The sequence below is a fragment of the Callospermophilus lateralis genome, chromosome 12 (genome assembly GCF_048772815.1).
Source record: "Callospermophilus lateralis isolate mCalLat2 chromosome 12, mCalLat2.hap1, whole genome shotgun sequence".
In the NCBI taxonomy this organism is placed as follows: Eukaryota; Metazoa; Chordata; class Mammalia; order Rodentia; family Sciuridae; genus Callospermophilus; species Callospermophilus lateralis.
This window is the reverse complement of record NC_135316.1, coordinates 88,022,158-88,049,417: the sequence shown is the minus strand read 5'-3', so window position 1 is coordinate 88,049,417 and position 27,260 is coordinate 88,022,158. Positions and strand designations below refer to the sequence as shown.

Below are 27,260 nucleotides of genomic sequence, written 5' to 3'. Positions count from 1 at the left end.
GTTAAAATGATGAACATTTATTTTTTAAAAAATTTAGATTTGTGTGGTTATAACAATATTATATTTTTTAAATAGTCTTCTGAGAGCCTTTTCATTTTAAACGCTTAAAAATTCAATCTGAATATTCATGTGAAATTTATGTAGGTGTGGTAATGAAAAGGAGATTCACTTTTGTTGATTTTTTAAAAATAAATAACTATAACTTTATTTTTTTAATCACCAGGGATTTAACACTGGAGCTCTATACAACTGAGCCATATCCCCAGCTTTTCTATTTTGAGACAGGGTCTCACTGAGTTACTGAGGCTGGCCTCAAACTTGTGATCCTCCTGCATTAGCCTCCTGAGTTGCTGGGATTACAGGCATGTGCCACCATGCCTGGCTACATCTTTATTTATTCTGTTATTAGTTGTCACATTTGGCTATTGAGTAGTCCGTCTTCTCCCCTGAAGTTTGAAGTACCACCTTTACCTTTTATTTATTTGTTCATATATATTTGAGATTGATTTTGGTGTCCTTAATCTATTGCATTGATCTACTATTCATATGAGCTTCCATCAGACATCTTTATTACTATAGTTTTAATTGCTTTTTAATATCTAATTAGTGTTAATACTCTTCATTTTTTTCTCCTTTATATTTTGTCTTCCTAATATTTTGCTTCGTTTTCTTTTTGTGTGTGTGTGTAAAATTACTGACTGTTCTCAGTCTTTTTCCACAGAAATATAATTAGATTGGCTAGTTTTTTAAAATTTCTGTTGTATTGAACTAGCATTGTATTTTTAACGTACTTAAGTTTACATGTGCATAAGAGGTAAGTATAGATGTTTATTTTTCTCTGTTCAAGTTAATTTTTGTTTTTGTGAGTAGAGTTTAATGTAGAGTTTTCATCTTGCTCATTTCTAGTTAATTTTATGTTCAGACATTTTATCTTTTTATTGCTAATTAATGTAAATGGTTTTGTGTGTGTGTGTGTGTGTGTGTGTGTGTGTGTGTGTGTGTTTTGTTTCATTGCCCTCTGTCTCTCTATTGGGTTAATGCAGTGTTTTTGACCACCTCTTTTCTATCCCCCAGCAATAATTTGAATATCAGTTAATTTCATTGAGGTGTAATTTCACTTATCATAAAATTCATCCTTTAAAAGTGTATAATTTATCTGGAGATGTAGCTCCACTGAGCTTGCCTATGATGTTCGAGGCCCTGTGTTGATCCCTAGCATGGTTTTAAAAAAAGAAGAAGTAACAGCAGCAAGTGATCAAAAAGTATATAGTTAAGTAGCCATGTGCTCTGATGCATACTTATAATTCCAGCTACTAGGAGGCTAAGGCAGGATGATCATGACAACTTAGCAAGACTTTAAAAAAAGAATAAGGACTGGGGATGTAACTCAGTGGCACAGTGCACCTCGGTGCAGTCCTACAGCGTATCACCAAAAAGAAAAAAAAAATGAAGAAGATGAAGACATTTCACGTAAATAGAATCATGTAGTCACACAATATGTGGTGTTTTGTGTTTTATCTTCTTTCACTTTATGTTTTCATGGTTCTTCCATGATGTAGCATTTGTCATTTCTCCCCCTTATAGGGGTGAATAATGTTCCACTACGCAGATAATATATTTTGTTTACCTGTTTTTTAGTCGATAGACTTTTGGGTTATTTCCGCTTTTTGACAGTTATGCAAAATGATGCTGTGAAGGTCTGTGTACAAGTTTTTGTGTGGAAGTAGATTTTTACTTCCATTTGGTAATATGCCTAGTAGTTGAAGTTCTGGGTTGTATGGTAACTCTAACAATTTGAGGAACTGCTAAACTGCTTTCAAGGTAACCCGTACCATTTTACATTTCTGCCAGCAGCATATGAGAGTTCCAGTTTCTCTTCACTGATGCTTATTATTAGCCATGTTTTTGATCATAGCCATCTTGTTGGGTATGAAATTGTATGTCATTGTGGTTTTTTTATTTTTCATGCCTCTGAGTTGCTTTTTCACCTTCCGGATAGCTTCTTTTGAAGTACAAAAAGTGTTAAATTTTGATGAAGCCTAATTTAAATATTTTACCTTTTGTTACTTGTGCTTTAGGGGTCATATCTTAAACCATTTCTTAACTGAAGGTCACAGTGGTTTATGTATGTTTTCTTCTTAAGAGTTTTATGGTTTTCTTTCTTACATTTAGATTTTTGATCCATTTTGAAGTAATTTTTTATATGGTTTGCAGTAGGTGTTGATGTAAAATATTTTGTTTCTATTTTATGTAGTGGTCACCCCTAATTTTTACTTTGCATACTTTACTGAGTATACGATTGAAGAGATGGACAATAAAAATATTGATATACAAATTTAATGTGGGGGTCAGTTCTGGGAGTGAACCCAGAGGATTGCACATGCTAGGCCAGTGCCTAACCACTAAGCTATACCCCCAGTCTCAATAAAAGAACTTTTAATGACTTTGAGCCTTTCTACCCTTTTTCATTATGATAGTTATCTAGAATTTTAGCTGCACTTGAACTGTAACCTATTTCAGACTAACAGTTCTTGTTTACTGTCAGTGCTTATTCAGATTTGCCCACATTCTTACATTGCATGCCTTTTTAGGAGGGAATTTTTTTATCGATGTTGATTATTAAATTGTTTTTCACCGTGGAAATATGAATGATGAACTCCCTAAGAGTCTTTATTCACTGCCCACCCCTTATAGAGTGTATATAAATCTCAGGATGAAGGTTACCTTCTTTTCTTATTTGGTGTTGCTGATGGAATTTTCTGTTAATATATTTATTTCTCTTTTTTCCTTCCTCTTCCTCCTCCTCCTCCTCCTTTTTTTTAAAAAAATATTTTCCTCTTTCTTGGGAGCTTTTAAGAGTTTTTCTCTGTCTTTTGCCTTGTCCCAGTTTCACATCAGTTAGTTAGGAGTTTATTTTTACCTATTCAGCTCAGAACTCTTGCTCGGGATTTTTGGTGAGGATTTTTTTGGTAAACTTATTCTTGAGAATCACAATCTGTTCTCTTTGAATATTGCATCTTCAGTATTTTTTGTTTTTTCCCCCTGGGTATTTACCTTCTCACTCTGTCTTTTGTGTCTTTTAACCACTCTTTCATATTTTTTAAGTATTATTTCTAGGTAGTTTTCTTAACTCCTTCTGATATACAGTTTCTTTTTGATCACGTCTAGTTTGCTGTGTAATTCATCTGTTGAAAGGTTTTTCCCTTTAACATTCTTGTGTATGATTCTTCATTCTTAAAAGCCTAGTTTTTAAAATATATTTATTTTTTAGTTATAGGTGGACACAATATCTTTATTTTATATTTATATGATGCTGAGGATCGAACCCAGGGCCTCATGCATGCTCAGTCTCTCATTTTTCAGAAATTGAATTATTTGTATTTAGGAAGAGTGTTGGTTAATGTATGTTAATTTTGTAATCATTTGCTTTAATGAGTTTTGTCAATATTTACAAGAGTCTTCTGGGGTTTCTCTTGGGATTTCCAGAAATAGAATTATATCTAAAAACAGTGACACTTTTGCTTCATAAATTGCCTTGATACCGGAATTATAAACCTAGGGACACTTCACTGAGCTACATTTCCCAGCCCTTTTTATTTTTTATTTTGAGGCAGGGTCTCACTAAGTTGACGGGCCTGTCCCTGAATTTAGGATCCTTATGTCTCAGCTTACCAAATGAATCACTGGGATTGCAGGCATGTGCCACCGTACCTGGTTTGAAATTTTTAAAATCTCATTTCCTTATTTTGTTAATTACTCTGGTTAATTTCTCTAGTGGATATCCCTGCATTTTTCCTCCCTTTTATTTGATTTGGGTACTTTTAAGAAGCATTCTTCAAATATCCTAAAGCAATTAGTATAATATTTGTGACTTAAATATCTCAATTTGCATTTTCACTTAAGAAGTTGAATGGCAATTATTATATGTGATGTCACCAAAATTTCTGATGAAGAATGAACTATTATACTTGATATACACCATTATTAATAGAAAACCTTCAGTTTTATTATATCAAATGGATTCCTGAAACCCTTTCAGGAAAATATTCCTGTGGCCAAGCATTGAGTAAAATGCAGTAGAAGATGTAATTTTAATTAAAAATTTTGAATTTTGAATCAGATTCCCTTGACTTAGCAGAATGTGTTCATTTTAATTCAGCACTCTTATTTTTAACTATTTGTTTCTGAATTGTGGTTCTGTTTCTTCATGGTATTTATAACTCCGTCTTGTATTAAGTACGTAATAATGGGTGCATTATGGTATTGTTGTCATAGTATCGAATACAGAATATCTTTCTCCAAACAGATATGTGGATATTTTCATTCAGTTCTTTAACACATTTGTTAATATAAAGGTGATACAAAGTTGTGTCTTTTGTGGTGAGATTTGGTATTTCAGTAATTTAGTGCTTAATTTATTTCTGTCTTTCTATAGAAATTAAATATCCTCTTATCCTTATGGATAGTGATGCTTACTATTGAACATATTTTCTGAATGAACTCGATTTAGCCTCAGTTCAGATATGTGAACTCAAATTTCAGTGTTATAATTTTTTATTAAAATAACTTCACAAAATTAAAAATTCTTAAGAGAAATCTTGATACTGTATAGTATAATTTTCATCATTCATGCATTTTCTTATCTGACTTAAGAAACACTGAGTGTGGTGTTGCATACCTATAGTCCCTGCTTCTGTGGAGGATAAAGTAGAATGGTCTCTTGAGCCCACCACTTCAAGACTAGCCTGGGAAAGAGACCTTGTCACAAAGAAAATGTCCACCCTAATATAACCAACCTTAGAATACTTGTTTTCAAACGAGAGATTATACCTTTTACCTGAATTAGATAATTAACATGGGATCATAATGTTTCCCATCACTCTTTCCTGTACCTTTCCCTCCCTGAATAACTTAAATAATCACACTAATAAAATGTGTTATGGATCCCTTTTATATTCATTGTTAGAGGGAATTGGGCAACCTTGCATATTGACTAAAAGCACCAACTATAGGATTACTGAGTTTAAAATCTCAGTTCTCTAGTTTACTGAGCTATATTTGTCCTTAAAATAATTCTTTTGATCTTTAAGTTAGTTTCCTCCTCTGAGAAAAGAATATGATATACCTACTTCACAGGGTAGTAGTGAGGATTAATTTACTAATGCATGTGAAACACTTGGATTTGTGCTTTACACAGGGAAAGTATTCAAGAGTTGTAGCCATGCTTGTTGCTGTTACTTAATGTACAGTTAGTGTACAAACTTTCTCATCATTGGTTGACTGTCAGAACAAAAACTAAAAAAACCCAGCTGTGGAACAGTTAAAAAAATAAAAAGTAGGCTTACACATTTATGTAACCTGATTTCTTCATAAATAGTGATTTTTAAAAGAGTTACATGTTTTAGAGTTTCTCTTAGAATACAGGAAGACATGCTTGAGAATTCCTGGCCTATTTTAATGTGAATGCAGTAGATATTGAGTTATAGCAGCAGGGAGTACTAGATGTGAATTTGGAGACTTGGGTTTAAGTCCTGGCTTGGCTGTTGACTTTGTATATATGTTCTTGGCTAAATAACATAGTTTTCCTACATATAAATTCTGATCTGTGATATTTATAACCTACCTGCCTCACCTATTAATTTAGTTGCTCAGAAAATCAGATAAAATAATTATGTTGAGTTTCTTTAGAAAGTGCAAGACTATCCAGCAAAAAGATATGTTATCTCAGTTTTCAGCTTATTTTTGTTCACTTGCATGTTTTCTCAAAACAATAACTGATGTCATGAATGATATGAATTATTAGAAATTGAAACTCAAATCCCTATTAATCCTAATTCTGTGACCCAAGACATTTTCAGAACTTTTTTCTTGTATTGTAAAGCGGCTTATTATTCAGACTTTCCCCAAGAGTCAGAAATCAGTTCTTAGATAAGCTCATTTTCTTGGAAAGCATAATTGTAGATTTAGATTGCTAGTCTCTGCTCAGAACTGATGACCTCTCTTAAGCCTTTAATTAGCTATCTGGCTTAAATTAATTTACATTTCATCTGCATTTCTGCATGTGGTTTGCTGTTTATTAATTTCTATGTGAGTTGTTTTCGGAAGTCATTTTATGTCTTTTTTTTTTTTTTTTTTTTAAGAGAGAAGTGAGAGAGAGAGAGAGAGAGAGACAGACAGACAGAGAGAATTTTTAATATTTATTTTTTTTTTTAGTTTTTGGCGGACACAACATCTTTGTTTGTATGTGGTGCTGAGGATCGAACCCGGGCCGCACGCATGCCAGGCAAGCGCGCTACCGCTTGAGCCACATCCCCAGCCCCATTTTATGTCTTTTACATGTGACTTGGTCTTGTTTTTTCAGTTAGCTTGGAATCTCCTGAGGGGCAAAGACATTTGTCCTTTTCTTTTCTCCACAACAGATTGATGAGATTTGTTGATTGTGGTTGAGTAAAATTTTGACTGAAATGATGCTGTCAGTTGGCCCTATCTTCAAAGAGTATGCAATTTTCAGTATAGTGTTATGCTTATTTAGAATTAAAGACAAAAAAGACATCAAAACAGTATGCTGCTTAAATAAAGAAAATGTCATATTTGAAGTGCTACCATACAATTCAACTTAGTCTTTTTTAAAAAAACAATTTTGTTAATTGTATTTGGCTACAATAAATTTAATAGATCTTTACTAGGTAATTTGAATTTTTAATGCCATAATATTGTTTTGGAATGTGGCATTTGTACTAATAGTCATGGTATAAAGAGTCCATTCTGGTATTTCTACTCTTCCATTAAGTTAATTTATTAAAATTTTAGTGATTCTTGCCATTGAAGTTTCTGATGGAAACTTTCCTATGGAGGAGGCTATTCCTGTAATGAAATTGCCAATTTATTTGGGAAAGACTGCATTGAGAAAACAGACTTCTTTGCATTTGCTTTAATCAGAACGTTACGTAAACCAAAACAAGATAAAATTATTTTATTTATCTTTTTACTTAAAATTTGCTAAAGATGATATTTCTTCCAAATGAATATTTGCATAGATTTTCAGATTTTGTTTTTTCTCTCGAACCAGTTACTGTTCCACTAAGAAACTTTTTTACATCTTCCTCAGGAATGTCATTGTCTGCTGGATCTTCCCCTCTTCATTCCCCCAAGATTACTCCACATACTTCTCCTGCTCCCAGAAGAAGAAGTCACACTCCAAATCCAGCAAGTTATATGGTGCCTTCTAGTGCCTCTACACCTGTTAATAATGCTGTTTCTCAGACTCCATCTTCTGGTCAGGTGATCCAGAAGGAAACTGTTGGTGGGACCACTTACTTCTATACGGACACAACTCCAGCACCTTTGACTGGAATGGTATGTCTGCAGTAAGGAGGGAGTTGTATACTCTTAGGAAAGTTCATGAGGGGTTTTATCCCCCACCCCCCACCCATCTTTATTAAGATGCGGAAAAAACATTTCATTTTCTACTCAGTCTTCTCATCTTTTCAAATAAATCTGGTTCTGCCTAATAACTCTTTGTTTTAATCAGATGTTAGTTCTGCCTAATAAATCTGGCTTTAATCAGATGTTAGTATATTTACACTTTATTGTACTTCATGGCATGTTTTGCGTACAGGGTATTTGTGGTAGTTAGAGTTGATGTTTATTGACTTGTTTGTGGGTACTGTGTAGATTTACCTCTAGGAAGAAGGTAAGGTATCTGCCATAAGTGGATGGCATCTTATCAGTTGTTACTGAAAACAAAACTAATGATCAGTTCTTGCCTCAGATGAGGCAGTAATTTTAATAGCTAGATCTCTGGATAGTGGAATGACACATGGTTCTAAGATTTACAATATGGGTCATATCTAAGGAGGGAGAGGATTCAGACTGAAGGGAGCATTGATTCTGGATAAGGAAAGAGCTACTAAAAGATTCGTGATAGAAAAGAATCATAAAACAAATAGGAAGAGATAGACCTAGAAGAAACATTCATAAAAAGACCAAGAGAAGAACAACATACCCAGAAGGACACATTTCTTCTCAGAGTGAATTAGTGCTGTCAGAATGGAGGGAGAAAGAACAGGAATGAGAGGAGCAGAAAGAGAGTGGTGAGGCTGGGAAGAGAAAAAGCATTGTTATGTTACATGAATTGTAACTTCATTATTTTGTCCATTAAAGAAAAATTAACTGAAGGGAAAACAGTAGATGAAGAGCTCAAGAGTAATAGAACCAGATTCCATTAAAATAATGGAAGCTGATTTAAATCATAGACATTTAACAGTCAGATGATGGGTTTATGAAAAGCATATTTGTATTTCAGTAAGCAGATTTTGATTCCCCCGGATTAGCAATTTATTTAAGTTTACTAAAAGATAATTTGAGTGAAAAGAGAACAGAGTTCTTTTTTTTAAGAGCCTAGTTCTACCATGTTTTTGACACTCCTCTGAATTTTTATAGTTCTGAGTCAGTTTCCTCAATTATAAAATGAGAATAGTAATATATCAAGCTACCTTATTAGGATTAAATGTGAAAACATGTATAGAAGTAGTTGTAAATCATATAAAATGCTTAAAAATAACTAATAGTTGTGTGAGGGTTTTGGGTTTTTTGTTTGTTTGTTTTTCACTAGAAATCCTTTAAAAGTTATCACAGAACAGCTTGCCAAAGAGAAGTTTGAATAAGTAAAGATTCCACAGTGGTTTACCCTGTTTTGGGTGTATTTCATTTTGTAGTTATTTACATTTTTATTTTCATATTTGTAGAAAGAAGAAATTGTACAGAGGTTTTTTTTTCACAAAACTGCTATTTTTAAAGAGGTTAACTATGACAGATTTTATGATGTTTTTCCCCTTCAAGCCATTCTTTAAAATATGCTTATAACAAGCCTGAGGTAGTTAAGCCAAACTATGCTATCTGATAAAAGGAATCCAAAGCAAGAGAAAAGGTATTATTTTCTCTGCAGTTGCAGGTTAAAGGAAACCTTACGGATATTGCAAAACCACTTTCTAATTGTAATTCAGAGCAGAATAATTATCTGAGGATGCCAGAAAACAACTGAATTTATTTTTTTTAAAGAAACGAATCTTCTAGTTAAAAGGATGAGGTGGCCCTGGGCCTGGTGGCACACAACTGTAATTCCAGCTGCTCCAGAGGATCTCAAGTTGCCAATCTAACAACTTAGTGACACCTTGTCTCAAAATAAAAAATAAAAAGTAGTTCAGGGATAGAGCACCCCTGGATTCAAGCCTCAGTACTGAGGTTTGGTTTGGGGGAAGAAGAGAAACAAAAGAAAAGCTATAAGGAAAAAGAGACAAAGAGCTACTTTGACCTTCTCATTGGAGCTTAAATGTTATTATTTCTGAAGAAATGTTTTCTCGTTTACTTTTTAAAATTGATTTTTGAAATACAGTTTATTCAGGGGCTGGGATTGTGGCTCATTGGTAGAGTGCTCGTCTAGCACAGGCGGGACCCTGATTCGATCCTCAACATCACATAAAAATAAAGGCATTGTGTTGTGTCCATCTACACCTAAAAAATAAAAAATTAAATATAGTTAATTCAGAAAGAATTTTGTTAATTGCTATTCTCTGAGGTGTTTAATTCACTGTATTTAAAGTTTTAAAATGTATCAAAATTAGTATTCATGTAAAGATTAACTTTTATCAAGTCAATAATAAAACTTAACATTTGAGAAAAATTGATGATTATTATTTCCCTCACATACCTTTTTTAGGTATTTCCAAACTACCATATTTATCCTCCAACTGCACCTCATGTTGCGTATATGCAACCAAAAGCAAATGCACCTTCCTTCTTCATGGCTGATGAACTCCGACAGGTATGCTTTCAGAATTTGTAGAACTAATGAGTGCTTAATATACTTTTGGAAGAAAAGGAAAATGAACAGATCAGACTATATAATCACATATGCTGTTCTAACAGAAATAGGATTTAGAATTTATAAATTTTATTTAAGAACACCTGGTTTAGTTTGAGTCCATCCCATTTATTAATTCTTGATTTTAATTCTTGTGCCAAAGGAGTCTTATTAAGGAGGTTGGGGCCTAATCCCACATGATGGAGATTAGGGCCTACTTTTTCTTCTATTAGATGCACGGTCTCTGGTTTTATTCCTAAGTCCTTGATCCATTTTTTAGTTGAGTTTTGTGCATATGGAGAGCCTACATCTTGGGAGCAAATCTTTACCCCTCACACATCAAATAGAGCACTAATCTCTAGGATATATAAACGACTCAAAAAAGAAAGTACTAAAAAACCAAATGACCCAATGAAGAACTGGGCCATGGTCCTGAACAGACACTTCTCAGAAGATGATATAAAATCAATCAACAATTATGAAAAAATGTTCATCATCACTAGCAATTAGAGAAATGCAAATCAGAATCACTCTTAAGATTTCATCTCACTCCAGTCAGAATGGCAGCTATTATGAAGACAAACAACAATAAGTGTTGGTGAGGGTGTGAGGAAAAGGGTACATTCATACACTGCTGGTGGAACTGCAAATTGGTGCAGCCAATATGGAAAGCAGTATGGAGATTCCTTGGAAAATTGGGAATGGAACCACCATTTGACCCAGCTGTTCCTCTCCTCGATCTATACCCAAAGGATTTAAAAACAGCATACTACAGGGAAAACAGCCACAATGTTTATAGTAGCACAGTTCACAATAGCTAAACTGTGGAACCAACCTAGATACCCTTCAATAGATGAATGGATAAAAAAAAATTGGCATGTATACACAATGGAATGTTAAACAGCAATAAAAGAGAATAAAATCATGACATTTGCACATAAATGGATGGAGTTAGAGATTATAAATGAAGTTAACCAATCCCAAAAAACAAATGCCAAATTTTATATATATATATGGAGGCTGGTTCATAGTGGGATAGGAAGTGGGAGCATGGGAGGAATAGATGAACTCTAGATAGGGCAGAGGGGTTGGAGGGGAGGGAGGGAGCATGGGGTTATAAATGATGGTAGATTGTGATGATCATTATTATCCAAAATACATGTATGAAGACATGAATTGGTGTGAGTGTACTTTGTATACAACCAGAGATATGAAAAATGGTGTTCTATATGTGTAATAAGAATTGTAATGCATTCTGCTGTCATTTAAAAAAAGAATACCTGTTTTGAGAAAATTTTAAATAATTGTATTTTAGAACAAAACAGAATAACTATTTTAATGGGCTACTTTCATATCCTTTATATTGAATGGGTATTTGATGTGTATAACTTAAATAGTCTCTAATGTTTAATCAACACCTTGGCTGTAGGTATAGGTCGAAAGTAAACAGTTTGCCCCAGAAAAAAAGCTTCATTTTAAAAAAGCAATATTTTTTTTAAAGTAGGTTTTATAAAATAATCTAGTGTTTTATTTTTTAGTAAACAGCTAGATCAATATTATAAGTAGAATTTTATTTTACATTCAGTTACTCAAAAATATTTTTGTTTCACAGAATTAAGTTGTACCAGTATAGTGATTTTAGAATGAATTATTGACTGTCTTAGTAGTCAACCTTCAGTTTTCAGCACCAGATTGGCTTCATTTGTGGGGTATAACCTAGCTGTTTAAATCCAGATTTAACTCTAGATAGGTCTATCTAGGACTGAGATTTAGATATTTTAACATTGAGAAATACTGTTTTATCAGTATTAAGAAGTACACATAACAGAAAAATTGTTACTTAGGTTATTTAGTTATAATAGGAAGTCTAGGCTTGATAGTCTGTGCTTAAATATCATTATACTTATTTACTTTTCTTAGGAGCTGATCAACAGACATTTAATAACAATGGCTCAAATCGATCAAGCAGATATGCCAGGTAAAATACATATTGCTTCATCCTTTTAAAGTCTATTTGAATTCTTACATAATACTACATGTTTTTGTGGATTAATAAGAAGCATTCCTAGATGCTACTGATCATCTAGGTTATTTCAATTAGTTCTACATATCACAGTATTCTAGTTTATTTAAATACATAGTTAATTTTAGGATGCACTAGTACATCATTGTCTTGGGAAATTAAAGTATAGCTTCTTAAACATAAGGAGAAGGTAATTATTATTATTTCTAAGACTACAGTGTGCCAATTAATGATTACATGTTTTACTTTATTCCTCTGAAAAATTCTGTGGCATGTTATTTTCATCTCCATTTTATGTATGAGGAAAATTGAAATCGACAGAATAAGTAATTAATTGACCTAGAGGACCAAAGAATAAATGGCTAAGTCAGGATTTAAACCTAGTTTTTTTCAGACTGTACTGTTAATGTTTCTCAGTGTGCTAAAATATCTTTCCCTGGCTTACTTACTCTGTAAAAATTAAATATGACATAATGTAACAAAACTTCATAAATAATGTAGTGGGAATATATTTGCTGCCAATTCAGCATAGACTAGTGTGTGTTAACTTGATTGCTAATTAAAAGGAGTCTGGCGACTGGGTCTTAAGACCAATCTTTCCACTTTGGATGAGCAGAAAACTTTATGATCTCTGAAAGTTTTCAGGTTGTATTTGAGGCTTTAGCCAGGGCAAAAATGGACAAAGAAAAAGAAATTGGAGGCATATGATTAGAAAGAAGAAGAAAACAAAAACCAACAAAACCCTCACAAAATAACAAGTAGAAATTAAAAATTAAGCCAAAAAAAATTGCAAAGGAAAAAATACACCTGTTACATATAGACCATATAACTGTAATTAGACATTATTTGCAGTAACAGAATTCAGGGATATTGTCATGGGAATATTACATAACAGTTAAAATGAGGAAAGTATACTGACAAGGAACGATGCAAAAGAATTTCAGTAATATTATAATAAGTTAAAAAGTGAGATGCAAGAGACTACATACAACATACCCTCTTATAAAGTCAAATAACTAAAAGTAATATATTTTTGTATGTGCATATGTATATATATACATATACAATATGTTTTGAGGAATTTATAGAGATGTTATAAAATTATATAAAAAAGAGAAGGAGGTTTGGGTTGTGGCTCAGTGGTATAGCACTTGCCTTGCAGGTGTGAGGCACTGGGTTTGATCCTCAGCACCACATAAAAATAAATAAACAAAATAAAGGTACTGTGTCCATCTACAAATAAAAAAAATTTTAAAAAAAGAGAGAAGGAAGGCAGAGATTGGTAGAGAGGACCATATGGTTAAATGTATGTTAACATGAAGAAGTCCTGAGGTTTTTTTTGGTTGCCAAATTTGAGATGCTTACTACATTATTAAGAATACTTAAGGGCTAGGGTTGTGGCTGAATGGTAGAGCGCTTGCCTAACATGAGTTAGGCACTGGGTTCTATCTTTAGCACCATGTAAAATAAATAAAAGGTATTGTGTCTATCTGCAACTAAAATACACACACTCACACACACACACCTACCTGTATTTACTTATATAAAAGAATACTTAAAAGCATCCCATGTGTAGACATGATTTGAGTATCATAAACTAAAAGTTATGGTTAATCTAGTTCCATGCACCATGTTCAAATGCAGTTTAATAAATGATTTGTTTTGTCACTTCCTTAACTCTGATTTTTTTCATTTTCTCATATTAACTATTTGACTAACCTTTATTAATGTTTGGGTCATTCTGTCCTTTTTGTTTACATTTTCTAGTTTATACTTCATACTTCTGTCAGTTGATACTTTTCAACTCTGAAGTCATAATCTATTTCTCATACATCAATCAGTGGTCTCTCAACCAGGAATGATTTCACCCCCTCAGGATTTCTGGCAATGTCTGAAATATTTTTGTTGTAACCACTAAAAGCAAGGTGCTACTGGCATCTAGTGGATAGAGGACTGGGGTACTGCTAAACATCCTACAAAGTATAATATAGTTTCCCACAATAAAAAATTATCCAGCTTAAGATGTAAATAGTTCTAAGGTTATAGAACCCTGAATAGTAAATTTTATATTTTCAATATCTTATCTAGTTTGTCATTATCTATATCTATGTCCTTTGAGGAAAAGAAACTAAAATTTTACATTTCTATTCATTAGTTTTAAAGTATTTAAGAAATTGTGTTCCATACTAAAGTTGAATACAGCTCTGGCATTTGAAATCCTCATAATTTTCTTCTTAGATTTTACCTCTATGATGCTTTTCTTACAATAATAATTGTAGGGCCTAATAGTGATCTGGTGGTCTTTGTTCATGACTTATTATGCATATATGTTATATTGGACTGAAAACAAAGAAGACTAGAACAACAATAAATAATCCTGTCTTTAAAATCCAGTATCTCTTCATTATAAAAGCTGAATAAACTGAGGAATATACCTCAGCATAATAAAGTCCATATAAAATAAGCAAACAGCTAACATAGTATTTAATGGAAAAAAGCCAAAAAGCTGTTTCTATAAGGTCTGGAGTAAAACTAGGATGCCCACTTTTACCTCTTTTGTTTAGCATTGTACTGGGAATCCTAAGCTGGAGCAATAAGGCAAGAGAAAAAAATAAAGAACATTCAAATTAGAAACGAGGAAGCCTGAGCTGGGGTTGTGGCTCAATGGTGGAGCATTCACCTTTCTTGTGTGCAGCCCTGGATTCTATCCTCAGCACTACATAAAAATAAATAAATAAATAATAAAGGTATTGTGTCCAATTACATCTAAAAAGTAAATATTAAAAAAAAAGAGGAAGCCAAGCTTTCACTATTTGCAGATGGCATGATCTTACTTACATATAAAAAGCTCAAAGACTCCACCCCAAAACTGTTAGAACAAGTAAACAAATTCAGCAAAGTTCCATGATCCAAAATCAGCATATGAAAATCAGTACAATTTTTAATACACCAATAGCAAACTGTCTGAACTACAAAATAAGAAAGTAATGTCTTTTACAATAGCTACAAAAACATTTTTTTTAAAGGTGAGGGGGGAATTTAACCAAAGAAATGAAATATCTCTATAATGAAAATTATAAAACATTGATGAAAGATAAGAAATAGGATGGAAAAAAGATTACCCTGTATTCATGAATTGGAAGAATCAATATTGTGTATTCTACCCAAAGTGACCTACAGTTTCAGTGTAAACTCTATTAAACACCAAAGGAAAGTCAGTGGAATCTCCACTGGACAAGAATTATTTTGTAGTGCTATCAGTTTCCAATAAAAGAGTCTTAAAAAATATTCCATAGAATCAGATACCTGAGAGGTATCCTTTAGAATAATGCTTAGTTTTCCACTGAAGCACAGCTTTTTTTTTTTTTTTACTCCCTTAGATATAACCTGTAAAATTCTGCATGACTTGCTAGAAAGTGATAACAGAATAAGAGGATTAAGGGTGTGCAGTTGATTTTAGTTGATTATGTTTCTCACTCATTCTCTGACATACTTGTGATATGAATACCACTGTTTGGCATAATAAATTTCAAGTTTCCAGAATGGCATTTAAATTTCTTTATAATCTAATCCCAGCATACCTATTCCAGCTTTATCTCTATTGTGCCTCCTCTGTGGTATACCTTATGCTCCTATCATATGAAAAGGTCACCATTCCTGAGAACAGTGAACACATGTAGACCTTGCTTGTTCTTCTGTTTACTCCTTATTGCTCATCCCTTCCACTTGTTTTAGCCAACTGAAAACAGTCTTTTCCTTCAGTTTTGTAGTAAAAATGACAATTATTTTATGAGATCTTTCCGTGTATCTTTGGGAATGGCTCCCTTCTTTGTTGTTCCATACTGTAGTCCCTTGACCAGCAACTCATTTCCTTTATCTTTTAGGAGCTTGTTAGAATTTACAAATTCTAGGTTCCGCTTTAGATCTGGCTCAGTTAAAAATGCAGGATGGGTTCTGTGGTTGGAGCTGTCAGTAGTAGAGCACTTGACTCACACATACGAGGTGTTTGGTTTGATCTTCAGCACCACATAAAAATAAATAAATATACATATTGTGTCCCTCTACAACTAAAAACAAATTTAAAATAAACAACAACAATGCAGAATGGAAACCAGTGAACTGTGTTTTAACAAGCCTAGATGATTCTGATGGGTGCTAAAGTTTAAGAATCAAGCCATGGTGAATGGCCTTTTTTGTTTTGTATAAATCTGTGTGTATCCTTTTATTTTCTCTAAGTATCTTGATGGTAAGGACCCATATTTCATTAATACAAGTTTGCTAGTATATAGTAGGTACTTAGTACATTTTTAGATTTTATTTTAATTACTTCTTGTAGTAAGTGCTCCTTATGAAATAGCTGGGAAAGAAAAATTTATCCCATCAGTTGATTTCTTTGTGGAAATTACATGGCCCATTCAGATGAAAAGTAGTAAATGGACAAAAGTTAAAACTATGTTCCTGTGTGTGTGTATCCTTAACTTATAGGATCTTTTAGTAGAACTTGACATAGGTTTGAAAGTGACATTGATTTATTCTATTTTACACTATGGCCAAAAATGCCATCTAGGTATTAAGAGTATAAAAAAGACTGAAGAATCAGAGTCCTTGGTTTGTATCCCAGCTCCCTCTTTGAGCTATGTAATTTTTATTTTCCTTATTTATGAAATAGGGAACCCCACTTCAAAGGGTTGTTGTGAGAACTAAGAGATAGTGAGCATAAAGTATTTTGCAAAGACAGAGCATTTTGAACCTGTCTTCTGGAATTAGTGAGTTTCACTTGTATTTCTTAGTAACGATAGGTCATAGATTATTTTTTTTATTTGTAGGATTTTATAAAGAGGCAATGCCATATTTTGAAACTAGCATTAGGCATGTTTATTGTTTTTGTGAAGATTTTTTAACAAAGGTTTTTTTCTATGCTTATACTCCAAGTTCATTTATAGTTTTTCCACTTGAAATACTTGGACTGTATTTCAAGACTGTTAAATAAAATAGAAGCTGTCTGATTAGAAACCAAAATTGTCTTTACAGCATTACAAAACTATTTGTCTTGAGGCTGAGTTTGTGGCTCAGTGGTAGAGTGCTCACCTAGCGTGGGTGAGTCTCTGGGTTTAATCCTCAGCACCACATAAAAATAAATAAATAAAAATAGAGGCATTGTGTATACCTACAACTAAAAAAAATAAATAAATAAAACACTAACTTGTCTTTTTAAATTATAAACTTAATACATGTTTATTCTAGAAAAGAGGGAACATAAAAATAAGGAATGTAAATTGCCTATTGTATCTGTAGAGAAACAAACCACTGCATACATGATCAAATTCTTATTTATTACATATCCTTAAGTATAATTTTCATTGAAATCATGGCACTCAAGGGTTCCCCCTTCCTCCTTTTTATATTTTGCTAGGGATTAAAGCCATGGTATTCCACTGAATGACTATACTAATACCTGTCTATAATCAGTTCCCTGTTCATAATGCATTTTTACTACCTATATTTTCACTATTAACTGCAGTGAGCACTGCTTCAATATTTGCCTCTTAATTATTTTGGTGGTGGCAGAGGAAAGTCATTTCCTTGAGTTATACTTACTAAAGATTGGTTTTGATACCAGTTGTTACATTTATAGGTACATAGGTATACACGGGTAAGCATAGTACCCAGCTTAATGTGATTTGTTTTGAATTTATTTATGCTTTAAAAACAAGAATTCATGTCAAAATATATTATGTAGAAAGTAAAATACATGAAAAAACATTCTATCTTGATTTTATTCAGTGACAGAATAAAAAAATGTCTAATATCTAAAGTGATAATTCATTGTATCTAATTATTTCTGATAAAAATGCATATTATACTATAAAAATGGTAAATATTTTTGAGTGTATAAACTTTAGTTGTTCTATGGTTGTTTTATAATGCCCATCTTGTTGATACTTAAACCACAGTTTGTTTTATAGAATTGTTATAAATGCTGAAACTATTTGTAATACAAGGGTGTGTGATACAGGAGTGGTGTTTAGTAGTTTTGATTTCTTCTTTATTCTGTGAGAGATTTATGAATGTCTGAATATCTGTAATTGAAAGTTGTCTTCCTGTGAATTACTCTAGCAGTCCCCTCAGAAGTTGACAGCTACCATAGCCTATTCCCTCTAGAACCACTGCCACCCCCCAACCGGATACAGAAATCAAGTAATTTCGGATATATTACATCTTGCTACAAAGCTGTAAATAGCAAAGATGATCTGCCATATTGCCTTCGGAGGATACATGGTAAGGAAAAATAAACTTTCCTTTTTTATATTATTGAGTCTAAAATTATTTAACCCTTCCTGTATATCTTGATTTCTTTAGTATAAATTTAATGGATAATATTTTTTTTTCATTTGGAAATTAGTATCTTAAAAGTATGATATAGCATTTTCTTCACATTTCTGATGGAATATTAGGGAGTTACCATTTTTTTCTACATAGTAGAAAAACTTTCTTTTTCAGGTTTTCGTCTTGTTAACACAAAGTGCATGGTGTTGGTTGATATGTGGAAAAAAATTCAGCACTCAAATATTGTAACCCTACGTGAAGTATTTACCACTAAAGCATTCTCCGAGCCTTGTGAGTAACTTTTACTATGACTGTCTTAACCTTTGTTATTTGAAGACAGATTTCAGTAATGAGTGTTTGTGTTTTATTTTAAGCTCTTGTGTTTGCATATGATTTCCATGCTGGAGGAGAAACTATGATGAGCAGACACTTTAATGACCCTAATGCTGATTCCTATTTCACAAAGAGAAAATGGGGTAAGAAAAAGCTGCATGCAAACTGTATTTTGACAAATACTTCTGCTGGGTAGAAGACTAGTTTTATATTTTTGAAAATGTGTTAACTTTATTCCTGTAATCATTCAGTATAAGGACTCTATTGCATTTTTAAAAAGAAATATCTCAAATAGATGGAGTTGATCTGTGACAATTTAGGAAACAATGTGTTATATATACTTACTAAGGTTAAGATGTGTTATGAGGTCTGGGGTTGTGGCTCAGTGGTAGAGCATTCGCCTAGCATGTTCGAGGCTCTGGGTTCAATCCTCAGCACTACATTTAAAAATAAATAAAACAAAGGTATTGTGTCTGACTACAACTAAAAAATAAATATTTAAAAAGAAAGGTGAGTTATGAATGACTCAGACTGATGTTTGTGATCACTGGGAATATGTTAAAATTTTTTTTCCTCTTAAAATATTTTTTTTCTTTTAAAATACAATGCTTTCTGAATAAGGATGATTTGGAAAATTTATAAATTAAAAATAAAAATAATCCTTATTAATTCATAACCAAAGCACAAATATTATAAATCATTGGTATATTTCTTCCCAGTCTTATTTTATTTTTGTTCCCCTTTGCAGTGTTTTGGTTTTTGTCATTTTATATCATATTGTGCCTTTCATTTATTATAAATATTTGCCTTTTTATGCTCTAAAAATAAGTTATTGACTCTCTTACAGTACAGTGTGACTGTATAATCTTTTATGTGATACTTACCTAAACAAATGTTTTATTTTAAAGATAGAATTCCATGTTGTTTAGGAAATCAGTCTTCAAATAGATTTATAGTTTACTGTTAAGTTATTCAAGTATTTTACAGGGAGTATTTTCAATGTTTTTTTTTATACCCATTTCTAATATTTACTTAAACATATCATTTTATGATTTAAATTTTGCAAAAAATTGATGTTTTAATTGTATTCTGATAAATGTTTATTTAAATGTAAATGATTTCAGAGAAAAAGTAAATTCATTTTGAGATGTCCATTAACTTATGTATTTGGGGAGGGTCTTATTTTCTAGTCTGAGGCCAAGAAAGAATCATCATATTCTTTACTATGGTTTTAATCTTGTTTAGATTTTCTTGAATATGTAACTTAAAGACTTAAAAGGAATGTCAAGATTTGAGTTTACCTTATAGTATCTTTCAGATTATAACTCCTTTAAATTAAGACTAATTATAGACAAGCAAAAATATATTGCTTCAGTTTACTTGTGATTTTGCTTTCTGCATTCTGACAGTTGAAAAGAAGAAAGTTGTGGTTACATGGTTGTTTCACATTAAAAATCTGGTCATGTAGTGTGGTCATTTTTTTTCTTTTGCCATGTCATCTGTAGACACATGTATAATTTTATGGAAGGGGATGTGGTATGACTCTTTCTATAGATGAATATGGTTGTTGTTCAAGTTTATTTTAGTATTAACACCTGTGAAATGACTGTTGGCTTTAATTTATAGCTGGGTTTTTAACCTCAACACTATTGACTTTTTAGACTGCTTAATTATTTTTGTGGAGGCTGTCCTCTGCTTTGCAGAATGTTTGGCAATGGCTTCTACCTATTGGATGAAGTAACAGTCTTCTGTATTCCAGTTGTAACACCAGAAATATCTTCAGACATTGCTAAATAAATGTTCCCTGTTGAGATCCACTCATTTATAGCATTTTTTCTAGCTTTTTTTTTTTTTTTTTTTTTTGAGAGAGAGAGAGAGAGAGATTTTTAATATTTATTTTTTAGTTTTCGGTGGACACAACATCTTTATTTTTATGTGGTGCTGAGGATCAAACCCAGCGCATGCCAGGCGAGCGCATTACCGCTTGAGCCACATCACCAGCCCTCCAGCTTATTTTTATCTTAACTATTTTGTTTTTTGTGTTGACTCATTACTTAATATAAATTAACATTTATATTTTCATCAGTGCTGTTTGCAGTGTTTTAAAATATTGTTTGAATGATTATAACTTCCTTAAACATACACTTATGGAAATCTTTTGTTTTCTCTTATTTTGTAGTTTATTAACACAAAATATTTTTTAAATCACATTGTAAAATATACTAACACTTTTTTCTAGATTTGATATCTTCAATTCTGTCCAAATTAAGAGGTAGTTTTTAAATTTTGTATGGGCTTCTTAGTAGAAATTTTATCCCTAGCCATAATTATATATTTATCATTTATTTTCTCTGCAATTAGGTATTTGACTCTGTTACTTTTATATCTGATTCAGAAAAGGTTGATTTATAAGTGTGAATATAAGGTTGTATTCCTTGAAGTAATTACAAAATTTTGACTCAGTTAATATGCTGCTTCTGATTTAGGTATTATGAAAAAACGCTTATAAGAGGTACTTGAATAAAAATGATTACCTTTTACAGGAAATCAGATTATGTTTGCTTTGTATCATTATCCATAAGTAACATTCAGTGTTTGGCATTTTTGTTTATGTGACTTGGGTATCATCCTGCCTCACTGACATGTCTGAGGTAGAAGAGGTTGAGTCGACTAAGAAAAATAAACATTCAACTTTAAGGGATTGTGGAGATTTCTGCTTCCTTAGAGCCAAAGAGTGGATAACTCTTATAAGTTTGAACAGTAGGATACACTATAATTATTCATCTTTTACATAAAGTAACAATCTCTGTGGTTCTTGTTTTTAATCAGAATTTGTAGTTTTTTGGTAATTTTTAAAATATTTTTTGTTTATTGTCCAGTAGTTATTGGGTCACAGAAAAGAACATTTCAGCGAGAGCTTAACTGCTACCAACAGTAAAATAATATAATTTCAATCATAAAAACAATGGGGGCATTTCTTTTAAGTTGTTCTTAGTAATACACTAAAATTAACGCGCACACACACACATTGACATGTTGTGCTACAGATATACATGAATTTTCTTTGTTAATTTTGGATTGAATATTTTAGTCTTTTAGTTGATTACTTAAATGAACGTGTCAATTTTAAAAATTCATTTGTTTTGTAGGCCAACACGATGGACCGTTGCCTAGACAGCATGCTGGATTATTACCAGAATCTCTTATTTGGGCGTACATTGTCCAGCTGAGTTCTGCATTGCGAACCATTCACACAGCAGGTTTGGCATGTCGAGTTATGGACCCAACAAAGATTCTGATAACGGGTAAAACAAGGTATTAGCTTTTTGAGTTTTAATTTTAGTTTATTGACCATCTAACTTATGACAGTAAGCAAAATGTGAAGGTTTGTTGTATAGTTGTCCAGAAGAACTCCTGTGACTTTTGAGTGCATTTGTAAGTTTAAAAAGAAAATGTTGAATTCTTAATGAAATACCTGATTGTTAACCAAAAATATTGGTAAAAATTAGAAAGGTATATGGGGTGAGGGTTATGGGAATGGAGAAGCAGTATCAGTACAACTTTTTAATGTAAAACTATGGTTCTCAAATTTTACCACGAAACAGAATCACCTGGAGAGTTTAACCAGATTATTGGGATCTACCCTCTACCCCCAAATTTTCATTTTGTAAGTCTGTATTGGGACCTGAGAATTTGCATTTTTAATGAGTTCCTAGATGTTGCTGTTGGCTTAGTCTCATGCTTTGAGAATTGACTTATAGAGATAAGTAACACAGGCCTTGACTTCACCTAGTTGTGAGTAGCCCAAATTATGGGAATTGCTTGGGCAGCATGGCATAACAAACTGAGGATCTGGTACCAGATTCCCTGTGTTCATATCCTGGCTCTCTTAGTTTCTGTATGTCTGCAACAAGTTGCCTAGTATTTCAGCTTCATTAGACAGGTACTGTTATTAACTCCATTTTCCTTATTTTTAGGGTACCTGACTCATAAATTCATTGACAGATTTGAATGGCTTAATACATGTAAAATGCTTAGAATGCCTGGTACATCTTTAGAAAGTATTAGGAGACTAACTAATTTTCTTTCCTGAGTAACTAACAGACAACTTGGAGTGATAAAAAGGAGACTGATCTGTTAGTCAAAAAAGCATGTGTAATCATCCTGACTTTGTTACTGACTTTATAACTGAAGGCATATTACTTGATATCTCCTGACTTTTCATTTCCTTATCTCTAAAATGGCTGGTGGAGATTACATGAGGGTAGGCATTCAGATGTAAGTTACTAATATTCTGAGGTCCTTCTTAATATGAGAGGAAATGCTAAATAAATATTTATTAGTATATAATTAGAAATATTTAATTATTATTTTTTAATTCTCTGATCCTTAAAGGTTACGAGTAAATTGTGTTGGAGTTTTTGATGTTTTGACATTTGATAACAGTCAAAATAATAATCCATTGGCATTGATGGCTCAGTATCAGGTAAGTTAGAATTACTGTGGATACTTAAGGCATGTTTTTGTTTTCTTAAACAAAAATTTTTTTATTTTAAAGTAACTCAGGGTTTTAAGTCTAGATTTCAATTTATTCTTGAGTAGTCTCTTCAAACTTTGAACATGTATTTCTTAACCACTGTGATATATTTAGTGTAGAGCCCTTATAGATTGGAATATATAGAACTGATGATATTATCAAGAGACTCTGGATGTTTAAGATGAAAATGTATTCATGTGATTAGGAAATTTTGTACTCAGAAAAAATATATTAAAATATTAATCATCTGAATAGATTCTACTAAAGACATTACTTTTTTACTTTAATTAAACCTGGTTTTTGTTTTACTTTTAGAACACTTATCTCATTACCAAAAATAAAATTTTAGAAATAGTTTCAAAGAATTGTTTTTGGATTGGCATTTTCTGAGCAATTTTTTTTCTATTTATTTAGTTAGAATCTGTCACTCACTGCTTCTGCATTATAAGAATTTGGTTATTATATAACTTCATTCTAGTAATGTTGATTTATACTTTGCTATTTTGCTGTTTCTTATTTCCTTATTAATATGATAAAGTATAGAAAAATATCTGATACTGTTTAACTTCATTCTGGTAGTGTTGATTTAGGACTCACAGTGTTCTTAGCAATTTTTCTAGTTGTTATTTCCTTATTAATGTGGTATAAGGAAATAAAGACCTTTACAAGGACTGGAGGTAGAGCTCAGTGGTAGAACTTAGCACACAGATGAAGCCCTGGGTTCCATCCCCAGCATTGCAAAATGAAGAAAAATGAAAAGCCCTCTTGTAAGAAAGCATTAAAAATAATTGCTTTTGCCCAATTACTCTGTGTAAGTAATGTGGCTAAATTTAAATTTTTCATTTGTCCATTTTGCTTTGTCATGCTTGACATTAGTATATGCAACTGTCCTTTTAAGACAATTTTAGTTCTTTGTGGATAAGAAGTTTTTGGACAAAAGACAGAATCTTTTAATCTTTTGAATACTTTATGTGCCCATTGCTCTTCTCTTCAATTTTTGATCAAAGCTTTGGAAGATTTTCATTCACCTTAGTGTAAGACAAAATTCTAGAACAAACAGGAAGGAAATGACGAAACACTACAGTCTCTGGTAGTGTTTACTGTTCCAGTTAATGCATAAATCTTTTTGCTGCTGAACCACAAGCAGTGCAGTCCCAAGACTTAAAGGCACTCATTGCACTCAGTTGTATGCAAACTTTCCACATCTTTCTAGATAGCTACATCTAGTGAGCAGTGATTGTTTTTTCCCCCCAGCAGCAGCTTTCTTTCACACAAGGGGATTTGTTTTATTCTTCTCATCAAGGATATGTTTCTTAGTGACTTTTCTTCTTTCTTATACTTAGTGCCTAAGTAATTGGCCCTGATTAATTTTTCTTCGTAATCTTTGTACTTCCCAAAAGTGACTGCTTATTAACTATTAAGATACTAGTGCTCTTTATATATCAAAATAATATAAAATTTTTGAAGGGATATTTTTAATTTTTTTTTTCACTTTGTAGACTACCTCATTATCAATCATAAAATTTTAGAAGTAGTTTAGAAATGAAAACCATGCCTTATAGTTATTAGGTTCCCCCCCCCCCAATTCTTTTTTGAATAAGATTCACTTTTTTAAAACTACTGATATGGGCAGGGAATGTAGCTCAAAAGTAGAGTGTTTGCTGAGCATGTGTAAGAAGAAGCTGGGCTCAATGCAAACAAAAATTTTTCCTCCTGTGCCAAAGCGGTATTATTTTCTACAGTTTATGTACAAAATGTGCAGTATTTCATTTATGTCATGAGTTACATAGTTGCTCTGTAAAGAAACAAAAATGATCCCTGAGTTTCAAACCAACTTTAGTAAGCTTTTAGGACAACTCATTTGTAAGCCAGGACCTGCCCTCATTCAAAAACTCAGTCAACCTTCAATCAAGTGTTATTTTCTCCTTATTTTTCAGCAGTAAAGGGTATATCAGGTTTTCTTTTCTTTTCTTTGTCTTTCTTTTTTTTTTTTTTTTTTTTTTTTGGATATATTTTTCATGTAGTTTATTATAGTAAGGTATAGGAGAGAATTAAAGATAGTCCCTAAAAGGGAAGTGTGATATTACAGAGAAGAAGGTACATGAGAAAGGAGTGCATTGTTTCTTGTAGTATATTTTTCATAGTCTGTTTCAGACACGTGCATAGAGACTGACTTTCAGTAAAATGGACATAAGTAGAGCCATAGATAGAATCAGAGAAAGAAATCAAGAAATCAAGAATCAGGAAGAAACTGAAAATGAGTTTGGGGGAAAACCTCCTGAATTCAACAAATGGGGGGAAAAAACCAGATGGAGGTAAGAAGCAAAATAACAAATGGAAAATTATTTAGTTGGGCAACAAGGAAAGGAGAGTTACTGAGTTTTTTGATGTTAAACTCTCGTAAACAAGACTTTTATTAATGTCTTTTATTTTAAAATCAGTTCTAATCTAATCTAGATCATGTTGTGTATGTGCTTATTTCTAAAAGTAGATCATTTCCACCTTGAGTCAAACCAACCCTAGAGAGGTGGTAGGATGTACTCAAAATAAATGGTGTATTTTTTTTTTTCCTTAAACTCACCTAGTTCTTCAGTTATCTTGGACCTTTGCTTTCCTGTCTCATAATAGGGAACAATGGAACATTCTAGGAGGGAGGCTTAGTATAGCATCAAATCAAAGTGGAGCCAAACTGAAAATTTCCACTGTTTCAAGGATTGAGACTGAATGTTGGTACATGCTGCTCAAATACTTGATGAAAAGCAACTACCTTCAATTTGCTTTACTAAATACATTTGATTGAAACACCTATAGAAATTTATAGTTAGCATTAACAGTACTCTGATTTCTCTTGGTCAATATTTCTGTAACTTTGTTAATATAACTTAGAAAGTTTTACCTGATCTCAAATTTGATTAAAGGGACTTCTCAGAGTTTATAGCAGTGCTCTCCTGAGAACAGGAATGATGGCAGTAGTGAAAGTGCTCCTTGCCATGCCCCTTCCATTCTGCCATTCTAGGATCGATCCTAACTCTGGCACAAATCCTCTCTTTTGATAGATTTAAAGTAGTTTATCTGTCTAATCAGTTTTTCTAATTTTAGGATCTCATGTTCAAAGTGTCAGATTCACAAATGCTAGTTTTTGTATATTTTTTTAAATTTTAAATTTTTTTTTTTTTTTTTTTTGGAGGAGGGGGTGCTTTGGGGAGGTAATGGAGTTTGACTTACGCTTATTCCCTGTTAGGTACAATGTTAAGGATAGCTATCTAGTATTAAAATTTCATTATGACTGCCTGAAAATAGGTGGTTTTCCAAATATGCCAGTTGTAGACATTCAATTAAACTTGTGGTTTGAAACCCTGGCTGCATATCAGAATCTCTTGTGGAAGTTTTGAAAAGTACCAATACTGAGACCAAACCCCAGGCTGGTAACATCTAAACTGGGTGAGAAGCACTAAGTGACTTTCTTGTTTATTTGTTGTGTTTTGTTGTTAAACTTCTCAGGTGATTTTAATGTACAGCTGGGTTTGAAAACTTAACAAAAAACCAACACTCAGTAAATGAGATATATCTAATATTCAGATGAAATCTTGGATTTTGAAGATTTTAAGAAATCTGGTAGAAATTACTTTAAATGATTTCATGTTAACTTGGAGTTACTGCCTACCAAGTAGGACTATTTGGGGGTGATAATAGGTGATAAAAAATAACTTAATCAGTCAGTGTCTTTTGAAAATCCTTTTAGAAGAAAAGCCTGAGGATGGTAAATTATTTAAAAAAGAAAATAGGAAAGAGGTAGTTCCAGAACTCAAAGATCTATTAGAGTATAAGCAAACGTAGTCTTGTTTAGTAACAAAGGCATTTGGGATATCTTTGAGGTTTGCACCATTTCAATATTCTAGAGAATAAACATGCTCCAAAATGAGGCTAACATTTATGTTTATAATGAGAAAACTTTCCTTCAAATAATTTTTACATTTGCACTACATTCTGGAACTCATAGAAAATGGGAAAACTCTGTATGTTAAATTGCAACAATCATAGTAAAACCAAATGTGTAGTAAACTTAAGTTTGTTGTAATAAGGAAGAGTATCATATCTATTTAAATAAAAGAATTTTTTTTTAAAAAAAAGCCTTAAGCAGCAGTTTCATAGCTGGCATATTAACTACTTAGAGTAAT

The 27,260-nt window shown here is 32.3% G+C and overlaps 1 protein-coding gene across 11 annotated transcripts in view; it reads left to right on the top strand.

The window, feature by feature from the left end:
• The window catches only part of Pan3 (poly(A) specific ribonuclease subunit PAN3), a 134,385-nt gene that overhangs the window by 89,083 nt on the left and 18,042 nt on the right, over positions 1 to 27,260 (top strand). For 9 of the 11 annotated variants that reach the window (XM_076872578.1, XM_076872574.1, XM_076872582.1 and 6 more), the window contains 8 exons: positions 7,109 to 7,356; positions 9,719 to 9,823; positions 11,783 to 11,840; positions 18,003 to 18,164; positions 18,387 to 18,503; positions 18,587 to 18,688; positions 21,695 to 21,860; positions 22,941 to 23,031. In XM_076872578.1, the coding sequence (XP_076728693.1) occupies positions 7,109 to 7,356; positions 9,719 to 9,823; positions 11,783 to 11,840; positions 18,003 to 18,164; positions 18,387 to 18,503; positions 18,587 to 18,688; positions 21,695 to 21,860; positions 22,941 to 23,031 (1,049 nt within the window). The remainder of the gene's footprint in view (positions 1 to 7,108; positions 7,357 to 9,718; positions 9,824 to 11,782; positions 11,841 to 18,002; positions 18,165 to 18,386; positions 18,504 to 18,586; positions 18,689 to 21,694; positions 21,861 to 22,940; positions 23,032 to 27,260) is intronic. The other 2 variants (XM_076872579.1, XM_076872575.1) reach the window with 1 other exon arrangement.